The sequence below is a fragment of the Xenia sp. Carnegie-2017 genome, unplaced genomic scaffold, assembly GCF_021976095.1.
Source record: "Xenia sp. Carnegie-2017 unplaced genomic scaffold, XeniaSp_v1 HiC_scaffold_16, whole genome shotgun sequence".
NCBI classification, from domain to species: Eukaryota; Metazoa; Cnidaria; class Anthozoa; order Malacalcyonacea; family Xeniidae; genus Xenia; species Xenia sp. Carnegie-2017.
Genome location: NW_025813469.1, coordinates 823,333 through 850,912, shown reverse-complemented (window position 1 = coordinate 850,912; position 27,580 = coordinate 823,333). Strand labels below are relative to the sequence as shown.

The 27,580-nt window shown below is 35.0% G+C and overlaps 6 protein-coding genes across 9 annotated transcripts; 4 read left to right on the top strand and 2 right to left on the bottom strand.

Moving 5' to 3' along the window:
- The first annotated feature begins 1,315 nt into the window (after positions 1–1,315).
- Positions 1,316–6,519, top strand: LOC124437269 (alanine aminotransferase 2-like). Of its 3 annotated transcripts, none has more exons than XR_006945631.1 (14): positions 1,316–1,424; positions 1,854–1,880; positions 2,060–2,211; positions 3,773–3,862; positions 3,942–4,050; positions 4,117–4,247; positions 4,329–4,442; positions 4,511–4,640; positions 4,729–4,942; positions 5,024–5,132; positions 5,591–5,656; positions 5,729–5,881; positions 5,955–6,069; positions 6,148–6,519. XR_006945631.1 is itself a non-coding variant. In XM_046987261.1 (14 exons), the coding sequence occupies exons 3-14, from the start codon at positions 2,071–2,073 to the stop codon at positions 6,239–6,241; spliced, it is 1,467 nt and encodes a 488-aa protein (XP_046843217.1). In that variant the 5' UTR covers positions 1,318–1,424; positions 1,854–1,880; positions 2,060–2,070; the 3' UTR covers positions 6,242–6,519. The 3 variants fall into 3 exon arrangements, 2 of the variants coding, with proteins under 2 accessions (XP_046843217.1, XP_046843218.1); XM_046987261.1 differs by having other exon boundaries at positions 1,318–1,424; positions 5,729–5,884; positions 5,957–6,069; XM_046987262.1 differs by lacking the exon at positions 1,854–1,880 and having other exon boundaries at positions 1,340–1,424; positions 5,729–5,884; positions 5,957–6,069.
- Positions 6,488–8,163, bottom strand: LOC124437271 (UPF0547 protein C16orf87 homolog). The gene is made up of 5 exons (XM_046987265.1): positions 7,869–8,163; positions 7,539–7,617; positions 7,240–7,457; positions 7,074–7,175; positions 6,488–6,925 (listed from the first exon to the last, which is right to left on the bottom strand). Exons 1-5 carry the CDS (start codon positions 7,902–7,904, stop codon positions 6,764–6,766), a joined length of 597 nt encoding a protein of 198 aa, XP_046843221.1. The 5' UTR covers positions 7,905–8,163; the 3' UTR covers positions 6,488–6,763.
- Positions 8,104–9,196, top strand: LOC124437270 (ketohexokinase-like). The gene has a single exon (XM_046987263.1). It carries the CDS (start codon positions 8,198–8,200, stop codon positions 9,119–9,121), a length of 924 nt encoding a protein of 307 aa, XP_046843219.1. The 5' UTR covers positions 8,104–8,197; the 3' UTR covers positions 9,122–9,196.
- Positions 9,197–9,619: 423 nt separating this feature from the next.
- On the top strand, positions 9,620–11,366 carry LOC124437272 (secretory immunoglobulin A-binding protein EsiB-like). Its single transcript, XM_046987266.1, has 5 exons — positions 9,620–9,845; positions 10,136–10,277; positions 10,656–10,701; positions 10,831–10,917; positions 10,997–11,366. Exons 1-5 carry the CDS (start codon positions 9,690–9,692, stop codon positions 11,079–11,081), a joined length of 516 nt encoding a protein of 171 aa, XP_046843222.1. The 5' UTR covers positions 9,620–9,689; the 3' UTR covers positions 11,082–11,366.
- An 82-nt stretch (positions 11,367–11,448) lies between these two features.
- LOC124437264 (ATP-dependent translocase ABCB1-like) lies at positions 11,449–20,031 on the top strand. Of its 2 annotated transcripts, none has more exons than XM_046987256.1 (26): positions 11,449–11,748; positions 12,265–12,298; positions 12,394–12,776; positions 12,930–13,101; positions 13,389–13,513; positions 13,641–13,757; positions 13,921–13,975; positions 14,093–14,206; positions 14,286–14,396; positions 14,560–14,889; positions 15,102–15,272; positions 15,436–15,597; positions 15,702–15,771; positions 15,925–15,992; positions 16,144–16,302; positions 16,385–16,504; positions 16,607–16,684; positions 16,750–16,833; positions 16,909–17,118; positions 17,193–17,293; positions 17,426–17,566; positions 17,926–18,082; positions 18,161–18,358; positions 18,922–19,128; positions 19,207–19,353; positions 19,587–20,031. In XM_046987256.1, exons 1-26 carry the CDS (start codon positions 11,651–11,653, stop codon positions 19,776–19,778), a joined length of 3,804 nt encoding a protein of 1,267 aa, XP_046843212.1. In that variant the 5' UTR covers positions 11,449–11,650; the 3' UTR covers positions 19,779–20,031. The 2 variants fall into 2 exon arrangements, with proteins under 2 accessions (XP_046843212.1, XP_046843213.1); XM_046987257.1 differs by having other exon boundaries at positions 11,665–11,748; positions 12,399–12,776.
- LOC124437096 (zinc finger CCCH domain-containing protein 18-like) lies at positions 19,391–27,383 on the bottom strand. The gene is made up of 18 exons (XM_046987117.1): positions 27,187–27,383; positions 26,834–27,060; positions 26,489–26,688; positions 26,344–26,376; positions 26,201–26,246; positions 25,992–26,033; positions 25,827–25,883; positions 25,623–25,759; positions 24,079–24,171; positions 23,157–23,402; positions 23,011–23,057; positions 22,699–22,927; positions 22,193–22,554; positions 21,886–22,063; positions 21,760–21,794; positions 21,205–21,427; positions 20,716–21,141; positions 19,391–20,673 (listed from the first exon to the last, which is right to left on the bottom strand). The coding sequence occupies exons 2-18, from the start codon at positions 27,000–27,002 to the stop codon at positions 20,056–20,058; spliced, it is 3,141 nt and encodes a 1,046-aa protein (XP_046843073.1). The 5' UTR covers positions 27,003–27,060; positions 27,187–27,383; the 3' UTR covers positions 19,391–20,055.
- Positions 27,384–27,580: the final 197 nt, after the last annotated feature.

The window sequence follows — 27,580 nt, the reverse complement described above, 5'->3', positions numbered from 1 at the left end:
TCCAAATACATTCTCTACGATTGACAAAACTTTTCTCAAGTCACAAGAGGAGCTATTGAGGTTTTTGTAAACAAACTTCACATTCTCGACAGTTTCTAAGGTTTTTTGTGGCTCAAGAGATATCTTGTGAGAAAAAGACAAATATGTCTTGCAGTCGACATGAAGTGAACAAGTTCCGTTAAAGATGACAGCAACTGAAACGTTAGAATAGCCATCTGCTCGCTTGATGAGAAACGAAGCAAAAATAAGAAGAGAGGTACAGCAGTGGAACATACTCGTTCGTTTTTGATGAAAAAGGCAAAGTTTGCCTAACACCTTACGTTCATCGGAGTTTATCTATTATAAGACTGATTGCACACAATATCTATATTTATATATACAAACAAATCTATTCCAATCAAAGCTATTTATGAAGCCCCAACTTCCGCCCTCGTAATGATATCATTAATAATTTTCAAAGTCTGTAAAGCTATATTAATATAGCGTCTGACTTGTAATAAACGTGCAAGATGGGTTGTTTGATAACAATGTGCTGTACTCTTATCAAAATTTAGATCTCTAATACAAAAGCAGAGTTATCCTATTTTTAAGATGAAAAGATTTATGGGAGTCGAGAATACTGCGAGCAGCCAGGTGCTCTTCTGAAGAGGCTACATTATCATTTGATGTGCAAATTAGGTTGGCAAAGTGAAAATATGATTTTAGATACTTATGATATTTACACCAAACAAACCAATGGGAATAAAAATTTCATGAATGAAAAACAAGTCAACAGGGTTGTCCGTCGCCACGATGTTGAAAGGGCTATGCATAAACTGAAGGCGTCACAAAAATAATGTTTTGCATAAGAGAGCACTCTATACATCAAGTCTATGCTCACAACTTCGACGTAAAGATTAGCGTTTTGAAAGAAAAATATACAACGATTTGCACTTTGTCGTCTCATATAAGTGTTTGCGTAACAGGTAAAAAAGATTTGAAATGAGTTGAAAGCGTGCTTCTGAGAATGAAAAAATCTCACATGCAGATAATACTTTCAAGATAATAACTTAATACTCGTTAAATAGATAGGATCATAAGAGCAGGACGAAATGGCTGAGAACAAAATGACGGAAACGTGATTATAGGAGTAATTTGTAAATTATATGTAAAAAAATCAGCATCAGAGTGATTAGGCAATTGATGAAACTTTGATTGAAACTGATAAATTTCGACGAAAATTTATAGATTTTTGCAATTTTCATTTCCTAAAATATATAATATATAATATTAGAAAATCCATTTTCATTTGGCAGGTGTTGGCAGGTCCTACACTTAATAATTCGTCACGCGTAAAAAATATAAATCTTTGTACTGTCGTCCGCAGCACGCTGAGAAGTCTTTGTGGAATAAAATTGATAAATCGCTTGAAGATTCAAAACAAGGTGAAATATATTATGTTTCATTCATTTACTGTACATTTATTGTACTCAATGAGTAACAATTCGACAGATGCAATGTATTTCTTAATGAATTTCAAAATATGCAACCTTGAATGAATGATTTAGAGAATCGAGGATAAAGGCGCGTGATTAACCGCAAGGCAAAGTCTTGCGAGATTTTGCTTGGTTGTATAAATGGAAATTGGGTGATCTTCACCTATATTTTACGATTGAACATTCATTATTATATGATTATTTCTTAATTGTACTTCGAAACTACCGTGGAATTTGCTGTTTCATGCCTATATTTTTTTTGTTAAGTTAAAGAGGCATAAGTAGGTTCCTACCTTGAAAACTTGAAATAGTAACAAAATTTAATTGTATCTATTTTTTTGTCGATTCATATCTATTCAGTTTGTTTCTTAAATTTAGATCAGCTTTCCAATTGAAAAACAGTAGGTAAGAAAAAGACGCAGCGAAGGGAAAACGTAGTAGTCTAATGTCTTCATTATGATGTGCTGTTTTGGCGGTTTATTTGAGTGTATGCAATATGTATACACCCTTTTTGAGAAATGTACAAAAACTACTCGAATTTTGTTTCTCGCAAGCACAGAAAACACTACAAATATTTTCCTTAGGAAAAATCAAAATGAATCACAATAATGTCAATGGTGGACACAGGAAGCCTCTATCTTTGGAAACATTAAATGCAAATGTTAAAAATATTGAATACGCTGTTCGTGGGCCAATATTTCAGGAAGCAAAGAAACTGGAAGAAGAACTAGCTAAGGTAGCATCACTAGCCAGTAGCTTAACCATCCAGCAAGTTTTGGTGGTGCTATGTAAATTTAAATCATTCGCATTATTCATTTCTTTAGAAATCTGTTGTTTTTACAGTGAGTTAACACAGAAAAATTAGCATAGCACGACCAAAATTGTGGGCTGGCTATGCCACTATCACTCGCATGTCAGCAAGTTACATGTTAGTAAGAACATTAAACATTAAATTTTAATTGATTCACCAAAAATACCGCTCATTGAGCAAAAGTCAATTGTGAACAGATACATGCAGGGACAGATTTTGTTCTTGGGTGTAGGGAGGTGTGCACCCTCCAAAATTTTCTAGCACCCCTAAGTAAAATTCTTAAATGGTATTATGTACTGTGGATGATTAATGTAACAGTATTATAGACTATAAATTGTACAGTAAGACTAAGTAAAGGTATAATTTCTCATTTTAAAGGCAATGACATATTTTTATACCAACACCACTTGCAATTGAGTATTACCATGTTTTCATTAAAAAATTACAATTGAAATAAATTACTAAACATGCATTTAATATATACAGAGTTTTTAAAATAGACATGTTTCGACATCTCATGATGCCATCTTCAGTATGAGTGAAATAATAAATGATACAAGGTTTATATAAAAGTAATATGATAGATAAATTGCAACAATAATGAGATAAGATAAATTAATGGGAAGCATCCGAGCCTGTTATAAAAAAATATTGTGTTGAATTTAAAAACTTGAACATTGAGGTCAGGGTTGGTTTTGTTAATGTGGAGTGCTTCTTTGATTTTAAGTTTTGTTAATTTTCCACCTCAACAAAACTAACCCTGATTTCAATTTTCAAGTTTTTAAATTCAACACAATATTTAGTTTATAACAGGCTCGGATGCTTCCATTAATTTATCTTATCTCCTTATTATTGTTGTAATTTATCTATCATATTACTTTTATATAAACCTTGTATTATTTATTATTTTACTTATACTGAAGATGGCATCATGAGATGTCGAAACATATCTATTCTAAAAAAACTAGTTGTATATATTAAATGCATTAGCAATAGTGTCTATAAAATTCTGTTTATAAAAGTGTAATAACATGCATTATGCAATGTTCACTCATCTTTGAGCCTAAAAATCCACAACAGCCCAAGGCCCTTACAACTTTACCTAGGACAATGCTGCATCAACCTTGAAAAATATGCACCCCTCATGTCAAATGAGCATTGATCAGTCTCAGGATACATTACATTTATATCATGTTTATACAAAGCTATTCACTCTAAATCTTTTAAACCATATATTGAATTATTGAATAGAATTTTTACTTTTGAGCTTTTTAAAAGCCTAACCTCGCATAAATATATGTACGATATATATTTCGACAATCTAATTTTTTTGACACAATTCAAGATTTCTGATTGGCTAATATCTGTAATTAGCCTTCGGTTTTGGCTGATGAACCAAAACTTTGGCATTATAATTTATCATATCATGTAAAAACTGAAGTGAATAATTGTTAATTATGGAATTCACAACTTGATTCAAAAACAGGGTGCAAAAAAGGATTTTACAAAGGTGATCTTTGCCAATATTGGAGATTGTCAGGCAATGGGTCAAAAACCTATTACTTTTATTAGACAGGCAAGTGAAAGCTGTAAAGTAAAAGTAAAATGAATCAATGAGCGGACAAATAAACTTGTGGTAATTTATTCATTGATAGGTAGTATCGCTATGCTTGGATCCATCTTTATTAAACTGTAATGAATATCCAGTGGATGTTAAAGAAAGAGTGAGAAAGATTCTTGGTTCATGTCGTGGTGGCAGTGTTGGTATGTGTAGTTTAAGCATTTAAATATGCTGGATGAAGCAATTTTGTAATTATCATGTATATTTAGGAGCGTATACTGATTCAAGTGGAATAGATTTGATCAAAAACGATGTTGCCAACTTTATTGAAAGAAGAGATGGCTATACATGTGATCCATCAGATATCTTTATGTCAGGTGGAGCAAGTGAAGGTATTAAGGTAAGATGTGTAAAGAGTAAATTATACTCTAATAGCAAAAATAATGAGATGTAGATGTGTATATATGTATGTTTCTGGTAGAATATGATGAAATGCATTGTAAGCGTGGGTGCAGAAGAAAAAACTGGTGTCATGATTCCCATTCCACAATATCCTCTTTATTCAGCCACAATCTCGGAAGTTGGAGCTTATCAAGTAAGAAAGGAGTCCTGTTTTCATGCAATCCAACATGAAACCAATTAAAGTTTCTTTTGTATGATAAGATCAATTATTATTTGGATGAAAAAAATAATTGGGCATTGGATGTTGAAGAGCTGAGACGTGCGTTAAATGAAGCAAGAAATCACTGTAGTCCAAGGCTTTTTTGTGTTATTAATCCGGGCAATCCAACAGGTTTGAATATCCTGCAAAAATACATGGTAAAGAAAAGATCGCAATTTCATTATTGTTCACTAAAATAGAACTGCTTTTCTGGTTCAAGGACAAGTTTTGAGTTATGACAATATCAAAGCAGTCATCCAGTTTTGCATGGAAGAAGGATTATTTCTATTTGCTGATGAAGTGTATCAAGAGAATGTGTATGCCAAGGGATCCAAATTTCACTCATTTAAGAAAGTGGTGCGTGACTTAGGAGAAGAATATAAGGACTTTCAGTTGGCATCTTTTCACTCCTGTTCAAAGGGATATGTTGGAGAGTGAGTTTTTAAGTATTTTAAACTGCAAGAGCAATAAGAGATGAGTGAGCTAATTTGATATTCTTTATTTTGAACTTGAAGGTGTGGTATTCGTGGCGGTTACATGGAAGTTATAGGTCTTGACTCAGATGTAAAATATCAAATAAGAAAGATGCTATCTGCAAAGCTGTGTTCTACAACAATAGGACAGGTATGCTTCTTTTACTTTGAGTGAGATCAAGGCTTTGTTCTACAGCTATATGGCAGATATACATGTATTGCTTTGAATGAGATCAATATGCCGCAACTAGTGTAGGGCATAGACCAATATATGTTTGCAATTATGTTTATGTAAGACTCCATAATTATATTAATTGCAGAGTTACATGTTTGTTAATGTGGATTGTCCAGGTTGGTATAGTCCTGAGAAGTACTGTTTTGGCTGTTGTTGACTGACATTTCGACAACCTTAGCGGTAGTCATCTTCAGAGTCAAAAGAAGTCGTCTTCAGAGTCGTTTTGACTCTGAAGATGACTACCACAAAGGTTGTCGAACAGTCAGTCAACAACAACAAAAACAATCCTTCTCAGGACTATACCAACCTGGACGATCTACATTTACAAACATGTAACAATACTCCCAGGTTCAAACTGTTTACTTTAATTGCAGAGTGTTATGGATTTTGTTGTGAATCCCCCAAAGGAAGGAGAAGATTCATATCCTTTATTTAATAAGGTATATTAATCACTCGACAATAACCTTGATGAATGTAATCTTCATTTTGAAGTTTATTTTTGAAATTTTTAGGAAAGAAATGCAGTTTTAACTTCATTGAAAGAACGTGCCAAAATGGTGGCAGAGGCATTTGATAAAATTGATGGAATAAAATGTAATGAAGTCATGGGAGCCATGTATGCATTTCCACAAATTACCATTCCAACTCTAGCAATAGAGAAAGCAAAGGTACTTTTTCTGAGAAACTATTTCTTTATGGACATACGTATGTATTTCAGAATACTTCATACGCTTTTCTAGTCACTTAAACAAGAACCTGATTTTATGTACTGCATGGAACTGTTAAATGAAACAGGTATATGTGTGGTACCAGGAAGTGGTTTTGGTCAAAGGAAAGGAACTTATCATTTTAGGTATTACCTAAGGATTTTTGAAATCACTCACACCATAAAAGTTTAAGGACTTTAATAATTAATTATTTCTTTTTCTAGAATGACTATCCTTCCTCCTAAGGATCAGCTACAAACTCTTCTGGATAAATTCATAACTTTTAACAAAAAATTTCAAAAAAAGTATCAAAAATGACAAAAATTTTGTATTGTTAGTAGTTAAAGTTTATATTTTATTCATGTCAAACTTAAAATGGGTCATAGCGAAGATTTCAAATATTGCTTAAAGTATCTTTACATGTTGGAAGTGGGATTGGTGTATTTAGAAAACTTTATTAATACAAAGCAAAACTAAACCTGACATAAATTAGGCACACTTAAATGTGATGATGCACAATACATGTATGCATGTAGAAATGTGTAATAAATTGACAAAAAAAAATCTGGGTAAGAAAATAAATATTTCATTGTAAACTCTCTCCAGACTAGTATATATTGTTTGACAAAACGTTTATCACATCAAATGGTAACTAATAAAATTTCAACTTGCCTGACCAATACATTTAACTAATCAAAGCCGAAGGTCTTGCGTTTATCTTTTTACAATCATAAGACTGCAGATGAGCACACTTCATTTAACCAGCTGATATCCAAACCAGCTCATTAATTGAGCAAACTATACAACAATTGTAGATTGTCTTGAAAACCATTGTCATTGTCATAACCCTGACACACACTTTATTTTATTCTGTGAAATAAGCCTTTCATTTATGTCTTCAAGGATAAGGTTGAAAGCAATTATTTTCTCTTCAGGTATTGGTGGCAATTCATTCAAGTCTTTCTTTCTTGAATTGCTTTTTTCTAATTTCAATTCCTTGCACTATTTAAAGACCAATTCAGTTTATAAAAGAAGAAACCTATCAAATCTTGCTGTGATAGTCATAATTTATCTTGTCAAAGATAGTTGTTAGAAAGAAAAAGAAAAGAAAAATGACTGCTTACAAAATATAATAACTGACACAACTTACATCTTCATTCTCTTCCCATAATTCAACAGCATTGTCATCTTTGGGCTTATTTTTTGAGCCTTTAGGTCGACCTCTCCTCCGTTTGACTTGTGATCTTTGCAACTAATAAAAGTAATTTTCATCACAACAAAAAATCAATTTATAATGTTCATTATTAAAGACATACATCCATGTTATGTAATTGTTCCATTTCAGCTTTCTCTTGAATGAAAACATCATTATAATCACCATAACCATTTTCATCTATCATTTTAATCTTCTTCGGGAATAAGTTAACATCCATAGCACAAGCAATGTCATCATCATACTCATAGTCAGGTATTTCTCGTTTTGTTCTTTCTGGCCGTAATCTTACTCTATTTGATTGTATTTTTCTTTTTTTGCCTAGTATTGTTGAAGATTATAAAATTGGGATGAATTTTAATGAATTAGAAAAATCAAACTCGTGTATAGTTAGGTGCATACCTTCTGAATCTTTGGCTGTTGAGTTTTTCTTTGCCATAAAAATATGACCACACGGACATGATTTGCAAGCTACTGGAAGCTGATTATTTTACAATCAATCAAAAAAAAATACCCCAATAAAGTAAACGGTGATTAGAAACTTTTAAACCATATTTCAATTATATCAAGCGTAACAGTGCTTTTGTATTGAAAGTTTAGAACAACTTTCACATCTTTTACGTTGATCAACAGTTTTATGATCGAGTGGTAAAATGTTTTGTAAATTTTAATTAATTTTTGTTTGTTCTTGTCCATTTCTGAATGAATTTATCGACAAAGCAAAATACTCACGGTCTGTTCACATTTAGGACATTTTTTCTTCGCCATTTTAGGTATGACATTTCAGACCATACTTTTTTACAAAAAAAACAATAAAACCAATCCAGTATGAGCACATTTCCAGTTCATAAAGAAATTTTATCTCACAAGATTTAAAAACAGTGTACTTGGCTTTCGCTTGTTTTATAATTACCATAGAATATAATTAGTTTACGGCTAGGTACGGCTATTTCCGACGATTACCGAGTTCAAAAATGAAAACTTTACTTTTGAAATGTAAGCGTTGGTAAAATCGATTTATAGAAAAGTATTAAATATAAAGATTAGTTTCTTTGTCGAAGATGGAAGATATTATACGCGAGGAAAAACGAAAAGTATTAATAGTGGGTCTGGCTTGCTTAGACATCGTGAATACAGTCGATAGCTATCCTAAAGAAGATGAAGACATGCGAGCACTATCACAGAAATGGCAGAAAGGAGGAAACGCAGCGAATACTGCTGTGATTTTACGACAGACTTTGAAGGTCAACTGTGACGTATTATGCTCCTTTAACACAGACATGGCAGGGAGATTTGTGAGAGGGGAACTGGAAAGGAGAGGAATTTCAACTGACAACTGTCCTTTGCATGAAAACTGTGGTTTTCCCACTTCATGTGTCGTTGTTAATCATGAGACAGGATCAAGAACCATCATTCACAGCAGAAATAATTTACCAGAATTATCATTTTCACATTTTGATGAACTTGATTTGACTTTATACACCTGGATTCACTTTGAAGGAAGGCGAAATGAACTCGAAATCAAGAAAATGATTAAGAAAATCAGGGACTTCAATAGAACGCACAACATTGAAATCAAAATTTCTGTTGAGCTGGAGAAGAAGCGTGATGAATTGAAAATGCTTCTTACTATAGCCAATGTTGTCTTCATTGGCAAAGATTATGCCCAATTTTTAGGTTATAGCTCTCCACAAGAATGTGTGAACAATTTGTCAAAGGAAGTAAAGTCTGGCACAATACTTATATGTCCATGGGGTGAACAAGGTGCTGTGGGATACATTTGTGATGGAGAGCTGTATTCATCAACTGCATATCCTCCAGTGAAAGTTGTTGATACATTAGGTGCTGGAGATACATTTGTAGCAGGAGTTATATATTGTATGAATCAAGGAATGTGTCTTAAAGATGCATTGGAGTTTGGTTGTAAACTGGCAGGAATGAAATGTGGCATTGAAGGATTTGACTCGTTGACAGTACCTTTATGACACGTGGAAGATGTCATCTTGAATTTCCTTAATCTTTGTAACGCCTTGAATAAAGATAATTTCTTTGTAACAGCATTATAATGCAAACTGTAAATTTCACATTGATCCAACATTTGATTCATTCTGAGCGTTCTTCGTTTCAGCGTTGTAATTTTTTATCTGACACACGCATTTGACCTTTATTTCTTTGTTGCTAATAATGTATGATGTGAAACTTGATGATTTTAAGGTACAACGTGGGATAGCAACTAACTGCAATGTCCTTGCGTGATGTAGACAGAATACTCGCTTGCGAGTCATACTATCATTTGATAAAGTTCTCTGATAAACTACTTCTGGCTTTTTTGGATTACAATCACAAACTTTAATAATTTACTCGATTTTTAACGATAGCGGGTACTCAGACGATAACAGTTCCAATTACCATGGCAACGTTGACTGACGACACCTGCCCCACTAACGCGAACGTTCAATTGGTAGCTTTCATAGCAACCTGCTGCAAAACAAACTCTGACGTCCTTGCAAATATTTTAAACGACTGCTTTCCGTATGTTACGAGGGAAAAAACATGTCGGACAGCGAGAAAGAAGAAGTACCAAGACGACGTTACAAAGCACCATGGTCGAAAGGTGGACATGAATATGATCCTACGTTACCATATGGACCTAAAGTCTACCTGGCCAGAAAGAAAAAACCTGATCCATGGTGGGTTATCGCAATAGAGGTGAGTTGTCGAAGAGCTTTTGGTGCACTGACATTTATGGAACATTTAGAGCAATAGAAATTCCTTGTATGAAGATATCATGACCTTCAACTGTCTACTGCGAAAATCTACTCATCGCTTAAAAACCTCTTGTGTCAAAACACAATCAGAATACGATAAAACGAAGGCACAACAATTTATCTACATAGAAATCATTGCATGGAGCTTTGCCGAATATGAATTCCTAGGGATCTTAATTGCAAAGAAAGATTTTGGGATCTGATAAGAACCTCCATTTCATATATCTTTAGGTGACCGTTGTCTTATCGGTAATATTGTTCTTCGTGTATATGTACTACTATATTGATCATCTTCACTTTCACGTTGCGCATGCGTACGCAAGAATTGGTAGTGGGACTGCTCAACATCATATAGCGCATAGATATCTCAGAGGTATGACTAGGTACAACATAGGATAGAGTATGTACATTTCTTACCGTTATTGATGATGCATCATTTGTTTTCCAAAAAAAATACAACAAAACATCGACCAACGCTTCTACATCTAAACGAAAAACATAGAGTTCATTTAATTTTTACAATGATTGAATTTGAAGAAAATGCATTATTTCCATTTTACATTCCAAAAACCATTGAATGATATTAAGAAGTCAACCCTACAACTCTTTTAAAGTAGTCCACATTGATAGATTCAAAGACTTGCTATTAGCAAATGTATATTATTATAAGGGAGTGCAGAATTTTCTTTAAAACACCAAGCTCTCCAATGAGAATATTTGTGTACTTTTATATACGGTCTCGATGCGACAGGAGATGGAACGACGCAAGACCACGAAAAAGCAATGTATTGGTTCAGGTAACAGCTTTATTCCTACGGAGTGTTTTAGAATAGTAAGTGACTATAATGAGTGTCTCACTAACTAGTTTAAATTAAAGTGTGCGACAATAGAGGACTTTTTAAGCATCGTTGATTAAACTTCTCTAGACAAGCAGCAAACAACGGTCATCCAGGAGGTGCGTATAACTTGGTAGCAGCACATTTTCAAGGGTACAAGACCGATCTTCAAGAGAAGTAAGTATATTTTGGTAAAGGTCGGTTTTCATATAACTATAAGTGTATCAGTTTTGATAAAATTTCTACACATCTTTAGTGAAATAAAGAATATGTTGAAAGTTGCTGCAGACGGTGGACATAAAGAAGCCATAAAAGCTTTGCAAGAAATGTTCCCAAATTGAGAAAAGAAATGTTTTCTTTCTAAGAAACCAAACCAATTCTTATACTATAGATGTTGCTTTAGGTTTTTAAAGAGACAGCTTTGTATTCTCATCTCACACTGTCTGTGATATTGTTCTAGTTTATGCTGTGAGCAACTCAATATAATTTCCTAAACTTTATACAATTGTAAACTATGGATTAATACCGATAATTAAAAATAGTTGTATAATCATCATGATGGAGAATAATACACACATAAATGCCATATGTTGTTCAAGAAAAGCAGATGAAATCGTCAGATTTTACAGATGTATATCCCACTTGCTTGTATTAATTTTTTTATAGAAACTTGAGCCGTGAGACATTAGAGCATTCAACCGTCCACTTAAAGAAGAACCAGTAAATGTTTTGCACACGTATACATTTCCTGTGAATAGGACAATATTAGCATAATTTTCACACACGATCGCTCTAAGTATGATGGACTAAAACTTTTTGTGGTTTGTCATTGAACAATAATGGTAACCGACTTGTTTTAGGTATTTACAGCGCTACAATTTTATGATTTTGAGTAGTAGGAATTGTAACAATGATGAAGGCTGACGAAAACACGCTCCTTCTGTCGTCAAATAGTGACAGTTCACCGATAAAGATTGGATTTCAGCCGTCCAGCTCCACTGAATCGAGGTAATTAATTTAAAGTTTATCGTGAAAACAGGTAAAAAAGAACGAAGTATACGGTAAAGTGCACGAAGTACAAATAGCTGAACAAAATCAATTAAAACAAATATGATTGAACACTACGTAAAATGAAATGCGTCGGACTTGAAACCGACATGTTTGAATTGTAAGAAAGCATTTGATTTACAAAACACAATAGAGCACAAGTCATTTCATGAAAAAATTACTTTGTGACAATATGATTGTATATGACAATAGCAAGGACATTGTGACATGGCGAGACATTGACCTATATCACCTATAAATCTGACCTCCTCCTCCCCCCCCCCCTCCCCGCACTTCACCAGACTAATCTCATTCTCGTGCGTGACAAATAGTCATAAGGCTACTATATCATTCGTTTCCATAAAACCTAGTTTCCAGGCTCCCTTATATACAAAGAAATAGTAGGACCAAAGAGATGAGATCAAGATGAGATAGACATTCACCAATTGAAAGATTCTTTGTATTCTTTTATCATAGAGAAACACCACATGAAGTATCTTTTAAATCATTGGTACGTAACGATCATAGATGGCTTATTTTTCACTTACTCTTTAATTCGTGTATTTATCCTAAGAATTGGACGATAGCCTTTTTTATCTCTTTCAGTTTAGGTTCATCGATAAAACAGATAAAGTGTTACTAATTCTTGCAACGATTGGTTGCTTCATCTATGGATTTGTATCCCCTGCACAATTCATTATTTTTGGCAAATCAACGGACGATTTTGTCGAGTACACTCTGTGGAAAATGAACATCAGTAACTCAACTGAACCAGACCTTGAAGAATCATTAACAACTATCGCGTTATGGTACATTGCTATAGCTTTCGCTAACTTTAGTTTTGCCTGGATGGGTCTAGGTCTTTTTGGTCTGGCAGCTCAACGACAAGCATATAAAATGCGTGCAGCTCTTTTTCGAAATGCTATTTACCAAGAAGTTGGTTGGTTTGATGAAAATTCCAGTGGTGAACTCAACTTTATTCTATCAGAGTGAGTGCTTGCTTTTCGTAATATTTCCAAGATGAGGCTAGTAGATCCGAAAATGAGTGACAATAGTGGTTGAATGCGTATAAATCTCATTCGTTGAATACATCGTAAGACATAGTTTTGATTTTGCGCGTGATCGTGTTATCATTTTTCTAGCCAAATTGATAAAGTTGCTGATGGCATTGGTTATAAACTGGGCAACATGGTGTCCTGTCTTGTATCACTGATTGCTGGTCATGTAATTGGATTCATATACTGTTGGCAAATCTCTTTGATCTTGGCGTCTTTGTTTCCTGTAATGATCGTACTCGGCACATTTATGGCAAAGGTTTGAACATGGCATTAGGACCATGCATGTTATCTACGTTCCATCTCTGAAATACCTTTCACTAACAAATATTCTTTATAACCATTCAACAACATAAATATAAATATTCTTTATAACCAGTCAACAACATAAATATAAATATAAATATTCTTTATAACCAGTCTCTCTCTCAACAACAACAACAAAAGCAGTCCTTCTCAGGACTATACCAACCTGGACGATCTACATTTACAAACATGTAACCATTTATTTATTAAGTACTTTCGTTCATTTTTGTTGTGTTGAAGGCCACAGAAAAGTATACTCGTGAAGAACTTGTATCATACGGAAAAGCTGGGCACGTAGCAGAACAAAGTATCTCCTCCATCAGGACTGTAGCCGCATTCGGTGGTGAACACAAACAGTCAGAATTGTAAGGCAGTTTTCAAAGATATATTTCTTTTCTAATAACACATGAGGAATATATGACAGGCGTCAGTCAAATCCATATAAACATAATTCGATAATATGAAACTGGTTTCATCCATCTTTATTCTTAGATACAACGAGCATCTAGGAGAAGCGTGTAAATTAGCCATAAAAAAGGGACGTGCATCTGGAATTTTCATTGGCACGTTTATGCTTGCGTTGTATTCAAATTACGGTATAGCTATCTGGTAAGAATCACACTGTACATTTTTCGCCTTTCAAGTTTGTATGTTGCATTTGGATGACTAAGCCTCCATTTTAAAGGTTAAAGGCAGTTGCTCAATCAATTATCGCACTTGTTCTTGCTCTACAGATATTAATTTCAAGTATGATTGTATTGTATTCGTTAAGGTATCTGATACATCTTGTAAAGAACGGAGACGCTTCACCAGGAGACGGTCTAACAGTGAGATAACTCTTTACGTCTTCTCCTTTACATTTTGTCCACGGAGAAGCATTCTGTTAATCTTTTTCTTAGTGTAGCAACAGTTTTCATTTAAGAACTCAAACTTTAAAATTACAGGCATTCTTCGCCATTACAACTACGGCTGCAGTCCTTGGACAAACGGCAACAAGCAGCAAAGCTATTGCTGCAGCCAAAGCTGCAGGGTACACAATACTAAACATCATTGACAGAGTAAGCATACGCTTGTCCATGCACGAAAAACCCGTCATCCTATTGTATTGAATGATCAATCAATATTTTCCACTTTCAGCAATCAAACATCGACGCATCTACAAATAATGGTTTGACACCAGTCATCAATAAAGGAGTTGTAGAATTTCTTAATGTAGATTTTGTCTATCCCACAAGAAAATCTTTACGGGTAATGATACATTTTATTGTTCGTGCATGATCGATGATCACTGTCTCTTCATACGATGAAATAGATACACGCTATAATTTAGGACGTACTTTCAGCTGTTCAAAGCCACATTAAATTATTCAACTTCACAGCTACGTTCACCACACTTCAAAATACAATTTAGATTTTGCAGAACTTCAGTTTAAAAATTCCAAGTGGAAAAACGGTCGCTCTAGTTGGCGAAAGTGGTTGCGGCAAAAGTACTGTAGTGAAATTGATCGAAAGATTCTATGATCCAGTGCAAGGAGCAGTGTTCATCGATGGTTATAATATCAAAGATATAAATGTATCCCATCTTCGAGGTTTCGTGGGAATTGTGAACCAGGAGCCAGTGCTTTTCTCAGGTACAATTGCAGAGAACATTGCCTACGGTTTTGAGAACGTTTCTCAACTTGAAATAGAAGAAGCAGCAAAATTGGCCAACGCTCACGATTTCATTAAAAAATTTCCACAGGTATCTGCTGCTGTCCAATCAAAAACACTGTTTTTTGTCACTGTTTTATAATTGATCAACTTTACATACTTAGAAGCTTTCTTTTTTTTATCATCTTGTGATTCTTTGATAAAGGCGTTTAAAAAACCAGTTTAAAGACTTACACTGTCAATATATATATACAGTCAAATTCCCAACAAGAGTCATTCATTACAATTGTCATTTCTCCTAAGGGTTATCAAACACAATGTGGGGAACGTGGAGCAAAAATGAGTGGTGGTCAAAAGCAACGTATAGCCATAGCAAGAGCCTTAGTGAGAAATCCTAAAATATTATTGTTAGATGAAGCCACATCTGCCTTGGACTCTGAGAGTGAAGCTGTCGTACAGGAAGCACTAGACAGGGTAAATATCGAGTACTGGTGGATATTGGTTGTTGGGTGGAGATGGAAAAATATGGAATACTAGTGGATATTGGTTGTTGGGTGTACAGGATAAATACGGAGTACTAGTGGATATTTTTCGCTTTGGTTTGAATGTGTAGAACCATCTTCATTTTTGTTAACAGGCAGGAAAAGGAAGAACAACAATCGTGATAGCACATCGGTTGTCCACCATAAAGAAAGCAGACATGATCGTAGCAATAAGAGAAGGAAAAGTTATTGAAACGGGTACTCATGATGAATTAATGTCGTTTAATGGACTGTACAGCTCATTAGTAAAACTACAGGTTAGTTGTTCTCTCAAACTAAACATTAAACATCTTCCATAATGGAATGGTTTATAAGCGAAATTGAAATATCAATTTCTGCTAACTTTTAAAATACACAACAGGATCAGTATCAGGAAGACGATAATTTTCAGAACAAAGATGATGACGACATGGATGCTGTCGTTAAAGAAGGTATTCAAGGCTAAATTTTCTTTGGAGTTAGCTAAGTAACAGAATAGCTTTTAATTTGTGTTTTCATCATGAAGTCTCGCTGATGTTAATCAGTAATACCAAGACCATCTGTTAAAAAACTAATGGCATCTGTTAAAAAACTAAATGTTTTAGAGCAGGCTTTTCAATTGAAATCATTGAGCACTGTATCTCAAAGTGAAGACAAGTCTAGACACTCTCAAGTAAGTGGGTGGAGAGTAGTATACTTAACACATAAGAACATTCATCTTTTCTCCAATATTACGACAACCGCGCTAAGTATTTTCATAACCAGAAGCATCAATCTTTACTCTTACTTTGCGTCATGATGTCACGTTTTCTTTGATCTTATAGCTACAGACTGAACATGACGATATTCCAGCAGTGTCCTTTTGGACTATTTTGAAAATGAATGCTCCAGAGTGGAAGTCTTTATTTGTTGGCTGCATTGGTGCTGGTCTTTGGGGAGCGTATCCCGTCTTTTATGGCATTGCATTTGGAAAAATATACGAGGTAGAACAAACATTATTGCTTAGGGCATTGGCCTGAATTCAATGAAAGGAAGCTTATGGAAATCTGTGATTCTTTGATATAGGCATTTGGACACGACACAAGAAAGCCAAAGGAAAGAGATGCAATGGACGACGAGGCGCGAGATTTATTGTTTTTCTACTTGTTCATTGCCTTTAGTTCAGGTTTAGGTGGTCTTCTAAGGGTACGTCGATATCAATTTTGATGTTATCATTAAGTTTATGGCAACAGGTTTTTTAGCAAAGCAACATTGATTGATTGATTGTCTTCCACTGTATTTTCTTAGGATTGGTTTTTGTCCAAAGCTGGAGAACCTTTAACCCAAAGGCTAAGAGAGCTCTCGTTCTCAGCCTACATGAGGCAGGCAAGAAAGTGCCAAATTTCTTAACAATTTCACAACAACAAATACTAAAGCGCGTATTTTTAAAGGAAACATCATATTTTGACGTCACATCACATGGTACCGGAGCAATTTGCACGTCATTAGCAGTTGACGTCTCCGTTATCAAAGGGGTACGAAAGGCTTGAGCATCACAACTGACACTTGATGTGGAAAATATATATATATTACTACATATATTTCAACAGGCAACTGGTCCACAACTTGGTCTCTTGTTGGGTGCGGTGGTATCAGTGATTGGTGGACTTATCGTTGCTTTCACTGGCTCTTGGCAGTTGACTTTGATTATGTTGGGCTTTATGCCACTACTTTTTTTTGCTGGCTTGCTGACACACAAATTATCAAATGCCCTAAGACATACTGCACAAAGTGACGAGAGTATTGCTTCCTCTGGTCAGGTAAGAAAATGGGACTGTTATAAATGAACACTGAAAACAACTAAATGATGGGTTTCTTTTTTCATATTATTAAGGTGGCAGAGGAAACATTCTCAAATATCCTGACAGTTGTGTCATTGGGACAAGAAAGAAAATTTATTCAGAAATATAAAGCAACACTTTCTATACCACTAAGGTAATGTTGAAAGATAGTCGTGTCGTAAAAAAACTTTAAATATCTTATCAAAGTTTGAAGAATTAAAACACAGCAATATTAGAATAAATATTCTCCTAGCATTTATACCACAGTTATGATAAACACTTACAGGAAGGCGAAATGGACAAGTCAGTTCTCAGGTTTAGCAACAGGCTCAATGATGGGTACAGTTTCATTATCACTGGCAGTTGTTTTTCGTTATGGTGGATATCTCATCGTGAAAGGTGATATAACTGTCGCAGAAATGATGAAGTAAGAGTCTTGATGATAAAATTTTGCTTTAAATCTAACTAGTGTATTATTGTCATCATCTTGCGGCCTCAGCCGAGATTGAACTCACCACATCTTTCCAGTATTCTCTATCTTTCATAGCTGCTAACAGATTTTCCTTAGGAATTGTTGTGTCTCGTCTTATCCTATCTGGAAAGGTTAACTTGCGTGATCTATTCTCAAATGATGGGTGTCTCCAAAGTACAAATGATGACCCTAGTTCATCAGTTGCACGTGCACAATTATAATTTTAGAGATTTAACTATCTTTCCTATCATATTTATGGGACAAATTTGCTCTACTTACTAAACCTAATGAAACATATTTTCTCTTAAAACCAGGTCAATTGTAACAATTCTAGTGGTGGCCATCATGATTGGTCAAGTTGCTTCGATTACTCCAGACTATTATAGTGCAAAAGTAGCAGCAGACAAAGTGTTCTACCTTATTGGTAATACACCACATATTGACTGCTATTCAAATGCAGGCAAAATACCAGTAAGATTATGTTTTTTCTCGTTTTAAAAATGTCTATAATGTCAACGAAATAACCCACTCTTTCAAAATTATCTCAAGAATTCCTGTAATGGTGAAATTGAATTTAAAGATGTTCAGTTTCGTTACCCAACTAGACGAAATATGAAGGTTTTAAGAAGCCTAACCATGACTATCAAACCTGGTCAAACTGTAGCAGTGGTTGGTACAAGTGGTTGTGGCAAGAGTACCACTATTGCCTTGATTGAACGTATGTATGATATTAACTCAGGATTTCTGGTGAGTGGAATGGCTGCCATCTTGATATTATTGCTTTTAAAATGGCATAACATTGATATAAATATTAAATACTTTTGAAACTAGGATGAAAAATATTCCAAAAAAACAGTCAGATTATTATGAGTTTTTAAAATCTGTTTGTTTGTCGAGGCCAGTGCCAAGTTGGTGCATGCTTTATCCTACATTTTCTGAAATTGTCGACTGCTGCGCTCGGCGGAAAAATGTTTTTTGAATAAAGTACTTTTAAAATGCATAAGATTCAACAGTGACAAATTCCTACAAAAAGATTCAACAGATCTAAATTTTTACAATGCTTAAACGTCTTTACCATAATTTTTTGACTCTTTTTCTTGCATTTTCTATCAAAATATAGCGCTGTCAGCGCTGTTCACTCTTATCTTCTTCGTCCGTGTTGTCAAACATTTTCTATTTTCCCGCCTCTTCCCCAGGCTCTAAATTTACAGCACGAGACGAGACTAAATGACGTAATAGTATGGTTTTTCACATCTTTTTCTGTGGATCTTTAAAGACAGACCATTCAATTGTTCGTGTTAATATTTCAGATGATCGACGGCGAAGATGTAAGAGAATTAAACTTGAAATGGCTTCGTAGTCAGATTGGGCTTGTATCTCAAGAACCTGTGTTATTTGATCTTTCCATACGAGATAACATTGCTTATGGTGATACGACAAAGATATTTGCTGACAAAGATATTGAAATAGCCGCTAAATCTGCAAATATTCACGATTTCATTTCATCCTTACCTAAAGTAAGCTCATACCTATACAAAAATCGGAGTTTAGCCAGAAATTTGCGATTTTATTAGATGTATCTTTACCTATGATAGGGCTATGAGACAATGGTTGGTGACAAAGGCACCTTGCTTTCTGGAGGTCAAAAACAGAGAATAGCTATCGCAAGAGCGTTAATTCGCGATCCAAAAATACTTTTACTAGATGAAGCAACTTCTGCATTGGACAGCGAAAGTGAAAAGGTGAATAAAAAAATTAGGGAAAATCTTCTAATGGAGATTTATTCCAAAAGCAAAAGTTTTAATGAAACTTTCTATACACAGTTAAAAGGTTTTAGTTACGTGCGAAGCAAATAAACACATATACCAAAGTATTCTTCTCGTATCAACGCTTTGAATGTTTTATTGCCTATATTGTCATGTGTTCAGGGCATTTTATGAGATTTCATCTATTCTGTTCATTCATTTTCAAACAGATTGTTCAAGAAGCGTTGGAAAAAGCAAGCATTGGTCGTACAACTATAATCATAGCTCATCGTTTGTCTACAATTCAAAATGCTGACGCTATATTGGTTTTACGTAAAGGCAGAGTTGTCGAACGCGGAACTCATCATCAACTAATGATGATGAAAGGAATCTATTATGCATTACATAAATCACAATCTTAAGCCACAATCTTAAATCACAATCTTAAACCACAATCTTAAATCACAATCTTAAACCAGTCAACAATGACGATAATTTATTGAGTGACCTTTCCAAACCGCAATTCTTCAACCAAAATGTCTTAAATGCTAGAGTTTAATGAGCAGAAATATTAATTAGGTTAATGCTTAAATTGTTATTGATAAAAGAGACATTCTGACTTATACAAAACACTGACTTTCTTAGCCCTTCATTAAACTACAGCAAGATGTTTTAGACAAGGTGCAGTTGAACAAAAGATTATTCAATTTTAGCTCGCTTGCGTTCAATAGCACTTTCTACCGCCCGTAGTTCCCGCAGTAGCTCCTCACGTCTGCTGGAAGACGTCGTGGGGGACTTGGTACCAGTTTTACTGGCAACATCGTGTTGCGCGTTATTTTTTGAATTTCTACCGCCAGACTCACTATCTTCACGCGAGCGCTTGCGCGGATCAGAAGTCTCTTTACGTGAATGTTCATGTGCTTTGTCGTGAGATTTATCACGTGTATGATCGCGTGATTTATCACGTGTTTTGTTAAAATCGTGCTTAGAACTAGAATGGTTACTACGAGAACTAGAATATTGAGAACTACCGCGCAAGGAGCTGTTTGTGTGGCTATGATGATCTTTCGATGATGATATACTATTGCTTTTTGAATGCACTGGCGAGGTTTGACGACTGTATCTCGACTCTTTGCGAGGGTCTGTTGTCGGCTTCCGAGAATCTGAGGTTTTACGTGACTCCGACTGCTTCCGAGCATCCGGGTCTTTTCGAGAATCAGCAAGCCTGCGTGTATCAGATTGTTGGTGGGCATCATTTTGTTTCCTCTGATCAGATGAAGAACGCCTTTGATCTGACGATTTTCTTTGATCAGAAGACTAAAAACACAAAAACAAGGTGAAGTTGCCGACTAACATAACATTGGCAAATAAAAATAAACTTAAAAAATGCTCATACTTTGGAGACGAGGCTGCTTTACTTGATCTACTTTCTTCATGGTGATTATTATGTCGTGACGTTTGTCCGACATGTTTCTCGCCACGATGTTTTTCAACAGGCCGTGATTTCAGTTGTGACGACTCCTCTTTCTTTCGTGAATCTTTCCTCACGTTCTCTTTAGCTTCCTCTTCTTCGCTTGCTGATTCTGATTCACTCTCGCTACTATTCTCCTCGTCTTCGTCGCTTTCATCGGATTCTGCACTAGAACTTTCTTCACTAGAGCTTCCACTTTCATCATCATCATCTTCACCATCATCGTCATCATTCATTTTCATATTTTCGTCATCGGAAATATCCTCAATCTTGCTTTCTCTACGTGACATTTCCGTTTTCTTGAAACTTTCCTCCTAAATAAACAGCAATGTAAAAATACATACAATACAAAAATCAAAAACTTCACAGTTTATTACTTTCTTAACAGCATCTACTTTTTTATCCACATCCATCTTCTCAACTTTCTTCGTCTTCTTCTCCTGTTTCTCATTATCATCTCCTTCAGAATCGCTTCCGCTTTCTTCACTTCCGCTTTCATCATCATCATCATCGTCACTGCTGCTTCCACTACTTGCTGAGCTGATAGGACTGGCATCGCGTACCGACATTATCTTTGATTCGCTGTTGCTCGGTTTCAATCTGTTAGTGTATCGTTAAAACAGTTAAGGATAAAATATTTTATGCCTGCCAATAAAAGAAGATTATATTAATAAGTGACTCTAATTTCAGACTGTGATGCATCTTTGTAGGGAAAACAGAAATCCACACAGACGTGTGAACGTTGTAACTATAATCCACACAGACGTGTGTACGTTGTAACTATAATATCTTATTTTGGGTGGGGACCGGGTAGGTTACGCAGTCGGGGTGTGCAATGACGACGAATCCTTACGTGCAAGACCGGTGTAACTATAATATCTTATAACAAACGATAGCAAAATATGAAGAGTGTAGCGAGTTACTTTACTTACACTGGTTCCTGCTGCGATGGTTTTTCAGCTTTTTCCTACAAAGCAATACATAATCAAGATAATTAGCAGCATCATTAACTGATAAAAGTAGTCATAAGTTTTCAAATGAGTATACAACTCACTTACTTCACTTAATCTAGATATCTTCGACTTGCCATCGGTTCTACTCACAACCGATTCATCCCCTTTTGTTTTGTGACGTATCGTGTCACGTGACTTCTCCCGTGATGTGTCACGAGGTGGTGATATATCTACAGCTTCTATGAGTGACTTTGACTTCGAGTCAATTTCTTTCTGATCCCGTCTGTGTAATTATACAAAAATATACGAAGTTAAGAGTCGCCTCTCAAACAACTGCGAATCAATAAAAATCACGCTTCATGCAAATATGAAATACAAGTACAATACCCCAATCCCAACACTTAAAACTTACTCAGTCGTTTTATCATTTGAAGACTTTTCCTCATCTCGTTTTCCGTGTTGCAAAGTTTCTTTATCTGTGGTAGAAAGTTGTGATGGTTCTTTAGAAGAAACAGCTTTCTTATCATCTTCATCTTCATCGGACGAGCTACTCTCTGATTCTTCGGACGCAGTTCTAGAATGTTTTGATGGTTCGGAAATCTTTGACTTCGAAGGAGAAGGTGACCTAGATGGAGAACTGGATTGCGATGAAGACGAGGAGGACTGAGACGAGCTCGACGAAGATCGTTTACGGGCCTTTGGCGAAGGCGCTCGTCTCCATGGATCTACCCAAGTGTCCCCTGATTGTCCAAATTTCGTCGTTGTCTTGGTTACCTAGAAGATGATATGCATGTAAGGCTATTTGTAAACTAGATGTTGCTCTTCATTACCACTAATAACTTTCTCCTCAACATTCCTTAAGATCCTCTTGATGTACACAGACAACCATTGCTGTACCATCTTACACAACAAACCTCAGCAGCTGCAGCAGCCAACTGCCGTCGTCGTTCTTTCTCTCTCTCTATCTTTCTCACGATCTTTCTCACGTTGACTTTCCTTTTCTTTTTCCTTCCTTTCATCATCCTCTTTTTCTTTCAAGCGAAGCTTTTCTCGTTCCCTTTCGCGTTCTTTTTCTCTGTCTACATCACGTTGTTGTTTCTCCTTCTCCAAGTCTTTCTCCTCGCGACGCCGTCTATCCTCCTCTTTCCTGCAAGAGTTGAGCAAGAAAAGAGTTAAGCATGAAAAAATTTCGCAATAACCAAGTCTTCATTTAACTACAATATTCTGTACCTATCAGGTGACGTCGATTGATCACGACGCTTTCTTCTGTCTTTCTCCTATAAATCATCAAATAAACAAACAATGATAAGTCACGAGTTCAATGAGAATGATCATAAAATCAATGACTCAATGATAGTTTGAAACAGCTCGTCAACCTTAGTTGATCGGTATTCATCTGAAGGTCTTGAACGCGTGTCAACCTCTCTGCCACGTCTGATTTGATCATCTTGCGACAAACCTCTCTCCTTCCTTATTAACTTATTTCTTAGATCCCGTACGTCCCTGCGCATGTTTTCTTTGTTCCCATCTTGTTCACGTATATCCACAGTTATACCTAACGTCATTTTCTTTTGCTCAAATTCGGCATCCGATCCACGCTTCTCTTGCGCCATCTTTTTGCGCTGTAACAATTCAACGAACAACATGAAATACAAGAAAAAATCGAAAGTGGGAAGCAACAACAAAATACATTCAAGCGGGCAACTTTTACAACAACATACAACATCCACTACACTGTCCTTAATAAACTAATAAATATGAAGCAAGGTTGTGCTGCACTCCCAAAAATCGTGAAAAACGTTGCTGGGACTTGTTGCAGTTGACTGACAATAAAATATTGTGAACATTGATTTTTTTATTAATCCTTAGGATTAATATATTATGTATATACTCTGATGATGGCTTTGGAATAAAATTGATTTTTTTGTTAAATGTGATCACTTCTGATAAGTATAACTTGACGTAGTAAAATATATGAGTTACAATTTAATTCTGTTAAGTTAAAATTGTACTACTTGCACATTACCTATTGTTCTAATGGTTCTATTTGTACTGCTAGTACAAGTACTAATTGTTCAAATTGTTCTAAATGTATTGCTAATACAGGACTAATTGTTCTAATTGTTCTAAATGTATTGCTAATACAGGTACTAATTGTACAAATTGTTCTAAATGTATTGCTAATACAGGTACTAATTGTTCAAATTGTTCTAAATGTATTGCTAATACAGGTACTAATTGTTCTAATTGTTCTAAATGTATTGCTAATACAGGTACTAATTGTTCTAATTGTACAACCTCTTTGGCTAAACGAAGTCCCTTCTCCCATGGCGTTTCTTTAGTAGTACGAAGAAGTCGTTCCGTTGCAAGACGTTCGCTTTTTGCACTGGCCTGAAAGAAAAAGAAATAATGAAAAAAAAAACATGAAGCTACACAGTCCTTAGAGTTGTGTAGGCCAAAAATCCGATTGTTTTGGTTTTATCTATCAAAACTTCTGACCAAATTATTGCAGGCGTAAATATTTCAAAAAGAATGAAATGTCGGAAAACAAAATTCAATGGCATTAACTATCTGAATCTGCTTGTACTAATTTCACAACAAATAGCTCACTTAGTGACAAATTATTAAAGATATCATCTGAGCATGCGCAGACCACTCAAGCAAGCTAGTCAGATTGGCCAATTATGTTCATGATCATAGCAACAACCAACTGGAGTAAGGATCTATTTGCACCAATTTTGGAGTAAATAGTTCACTTTGATATAAATTATTAAAGAAATCATCTGCGCATGCGCTGGAGCATGCGCAGTCCACTTGATTAATTGTCCATAGTCATGGCAACGGCTAACTATATGTACTTGCACTACAGTTGTGGCAATTAGCTCACTTAGTCGCAAATTATCAAAGAAATCATCTGAGCATGCGCAGTCAACTTCACCAACTCTCCAAGTTCATCGTCATGCCAAAGACCAACTGTATGTACCAGTACCGAAAACGCGGTTTTTTGCTTTCGAATTTTATCTTTTTGTTTTCTCATAAAATAAACCAAGCAATGTTTCAATTAACTTCTTCTGACACTGTGCCTTTTTCTGACACTTATAATTTAAGACAACCTTAAACATCACGTTTTATACATTTTAAATTTCTTTCACAATTTAACTCCCATTAACTGTTGCATGAATCTTAAGCAAACCACTCAAGATCTATAAGGCCAAATAAGAACTATCTAGTTCCCTTCTCGTATTTAATACTGAAATAAATAACTGAGTTGTTCAAAAACTTTTAAGTTTTTACAAAGATATAAAAATGATGGTGCTGGTGTAATAATAAAAAATCATCATAAATTACATTTATGCTAGCCACCATGTTTAAATTACCTGACGTGAACATATGCACTCTGCCATAAAATTTTACGTGTTATATGATTTTGAGCATTCCACAGAGAGGAAGAGTTAACACAGAGTCATTCACAATTGCTATGAACTTAAACATTAGTGATCTCATGTAACTTTTGAAGAGTAAAAATAAAAAATGTTGACTTTTATAATGTGAATTGGGATTCAGTTGTCTTCAAAGAAGCAATATAAATGCAATTATCATTCTTTAAAACTAACAAAATAATTATAGAGCACCCTCCAGAATATATAAACAATTAAATCTGATGCATGAGTGTATGAATTTTTGAAACTCATCCCAATAAGCAAAATTTCTTTGAAATTGAAATAAAATTTCTGGAACCCCACATCTCTAGAGTGAAATACTACATATTAAGAAAGAACTTTTCATGGAATGCTTATGCCTGTCAATGCACTTAGTGTTCTGAAGCAAATATTTACATGTACCTTGGTTGTTTCAAGAGGCTCTTCTGGGTAAACTTGTGTAGGTGATAATGCTTTATCAGTTTGTTTCTCACTTGATGTTGTCTGAGGTTTAACGGGTGTTGGATACAATCCAGGATTAGGTAACATCACATATGAGCCTAGACAGTGAAAATACAATGCCCTATTTATTTAAATCTCATAAATGGAATGAGGAACATTAGCAACCTTTATCATTGAAACCAGGATGGAGAAATTTACAGCCCATACCCCAAGAGCAATGACCTAAAAATTTTATTCAATCCTAATCAATTGTTTTCCACAAATTAAACAAGCCTCTGAATGGTACATTAATAAACATCAATGTCAATAAAATGTCAATAATCAAAATACCAGAAAAACTGTAGTATCGACACAACTTTCTCTGAGTAAAATCTAAACATATGAAATGTATGTTTTTACAAAATATCCTCTTTTCTGTACAGATTTTTAGGCCTTGTTTCAATCAACATAAATGGAAATAATGAAAGATCGAGAAGGGTATTCTGTTCATTTAGGCAATACAACATTTACATTAGATGAAATTGAAAGGAATATAACACCTTGCTGTCCAGGTTCATACACTTCGCCCTCCTCTAATTCTCCAACCTGCAATGAGAGAATTCAATATTTCTGGAGTAGATGAATGTTTTTTCTTCTAATAAAAAAAACAACAGAAAGTGACTCATGAAATGAATAACAATACCTCTGCTCTTTTACCATATTTTTTCCCTTGTGCCTAATATAAAAAGACAAAATACTTATTAGTTCATTAATGATAAATGGCATTAGACACTTTGTCTGCTTTTTATAATAAATGATATTAATTTTAAGTTTGGAATCCATGCCACCTCGTCATCAGATAAAATCTCTCCTTCTTCTCCTTCATCTTGGATTTCTCCTTCTTCAACATCACTATCTGCCATTTCACCATCTTCCATGACTTTCTCCAACTTATCGCTAAGAGCATTCATCTCAACATTAGACGAAGATTCCTTAATGGCAGGTGCTAGTTTATCCTCGGGAATTTCACCATCCTCTTCATCATAGTCTGAGGAAGAGGTAAGTTCCAAACAATATAACATAGAAATTAAATAGAAAGCAGGAATTTGATGTTGATTCATTAAATTCAACAACAGCTGACATTGTTGACAACTGTTCTTGAAGTAGAAGATAATTAATTGATAAAATCCTACCTAACTCTCCTTCATCCAAATCAAGACCGGTGTCTTTAATTGATGAATCGACATCTTTCAATGAGAGGCCATCCATTTTTAGCGCATCATTTTTGGTAATGGTTGACATGTCATCTGCAGTGGCCTGCACATTAATGCTGTTTTTCTCTTTTCCACCATTGTAAGACATTTTCACGGAAATAACTTTGATTATATGATTTACAAAGGTTCTTGTTTATCTCATAAAGCTACATAACGAAGAAATTTGCTTTAATTTACTTTAATGGAATCAAATTTCTCAAGTTCTCACTGTTGCAGTGTTGCCCCCAGCATCATGACGATAACAAAACAACAAAAAAGCTATTTTCATATACCTGCAGAATGAAATTTTCGCAAGAAAACTTCTATCTTGAAATGTGAAATACTTTTAAGGTTGAAAACAATAGCTTCAAGCACAGTGCAATGGAGTTTTTTTCGCTGTTATTGGACGATCACGGCACACAAACGTTCGCCATTTTGCAAAAAGCATGCCGTGGTACACCGAAATTCAATCCGTCAGGTAGTTAGTTGGGAAATTAAACGGATATACGTCGCTTGTAGACGAAATAAATTTAAATTAAATGATCAAATTTTTTTCCACCTTGCCTTAAGATAACTAACCGAGCCAAGGAGTTTTATTTTCCGTCATGAAAGTTCATTGTGAGAAAAACAGGAGGAATATTTTACTATCCTTTGTTCATTGCTACCAACCCGTCAACAGCTGATCAC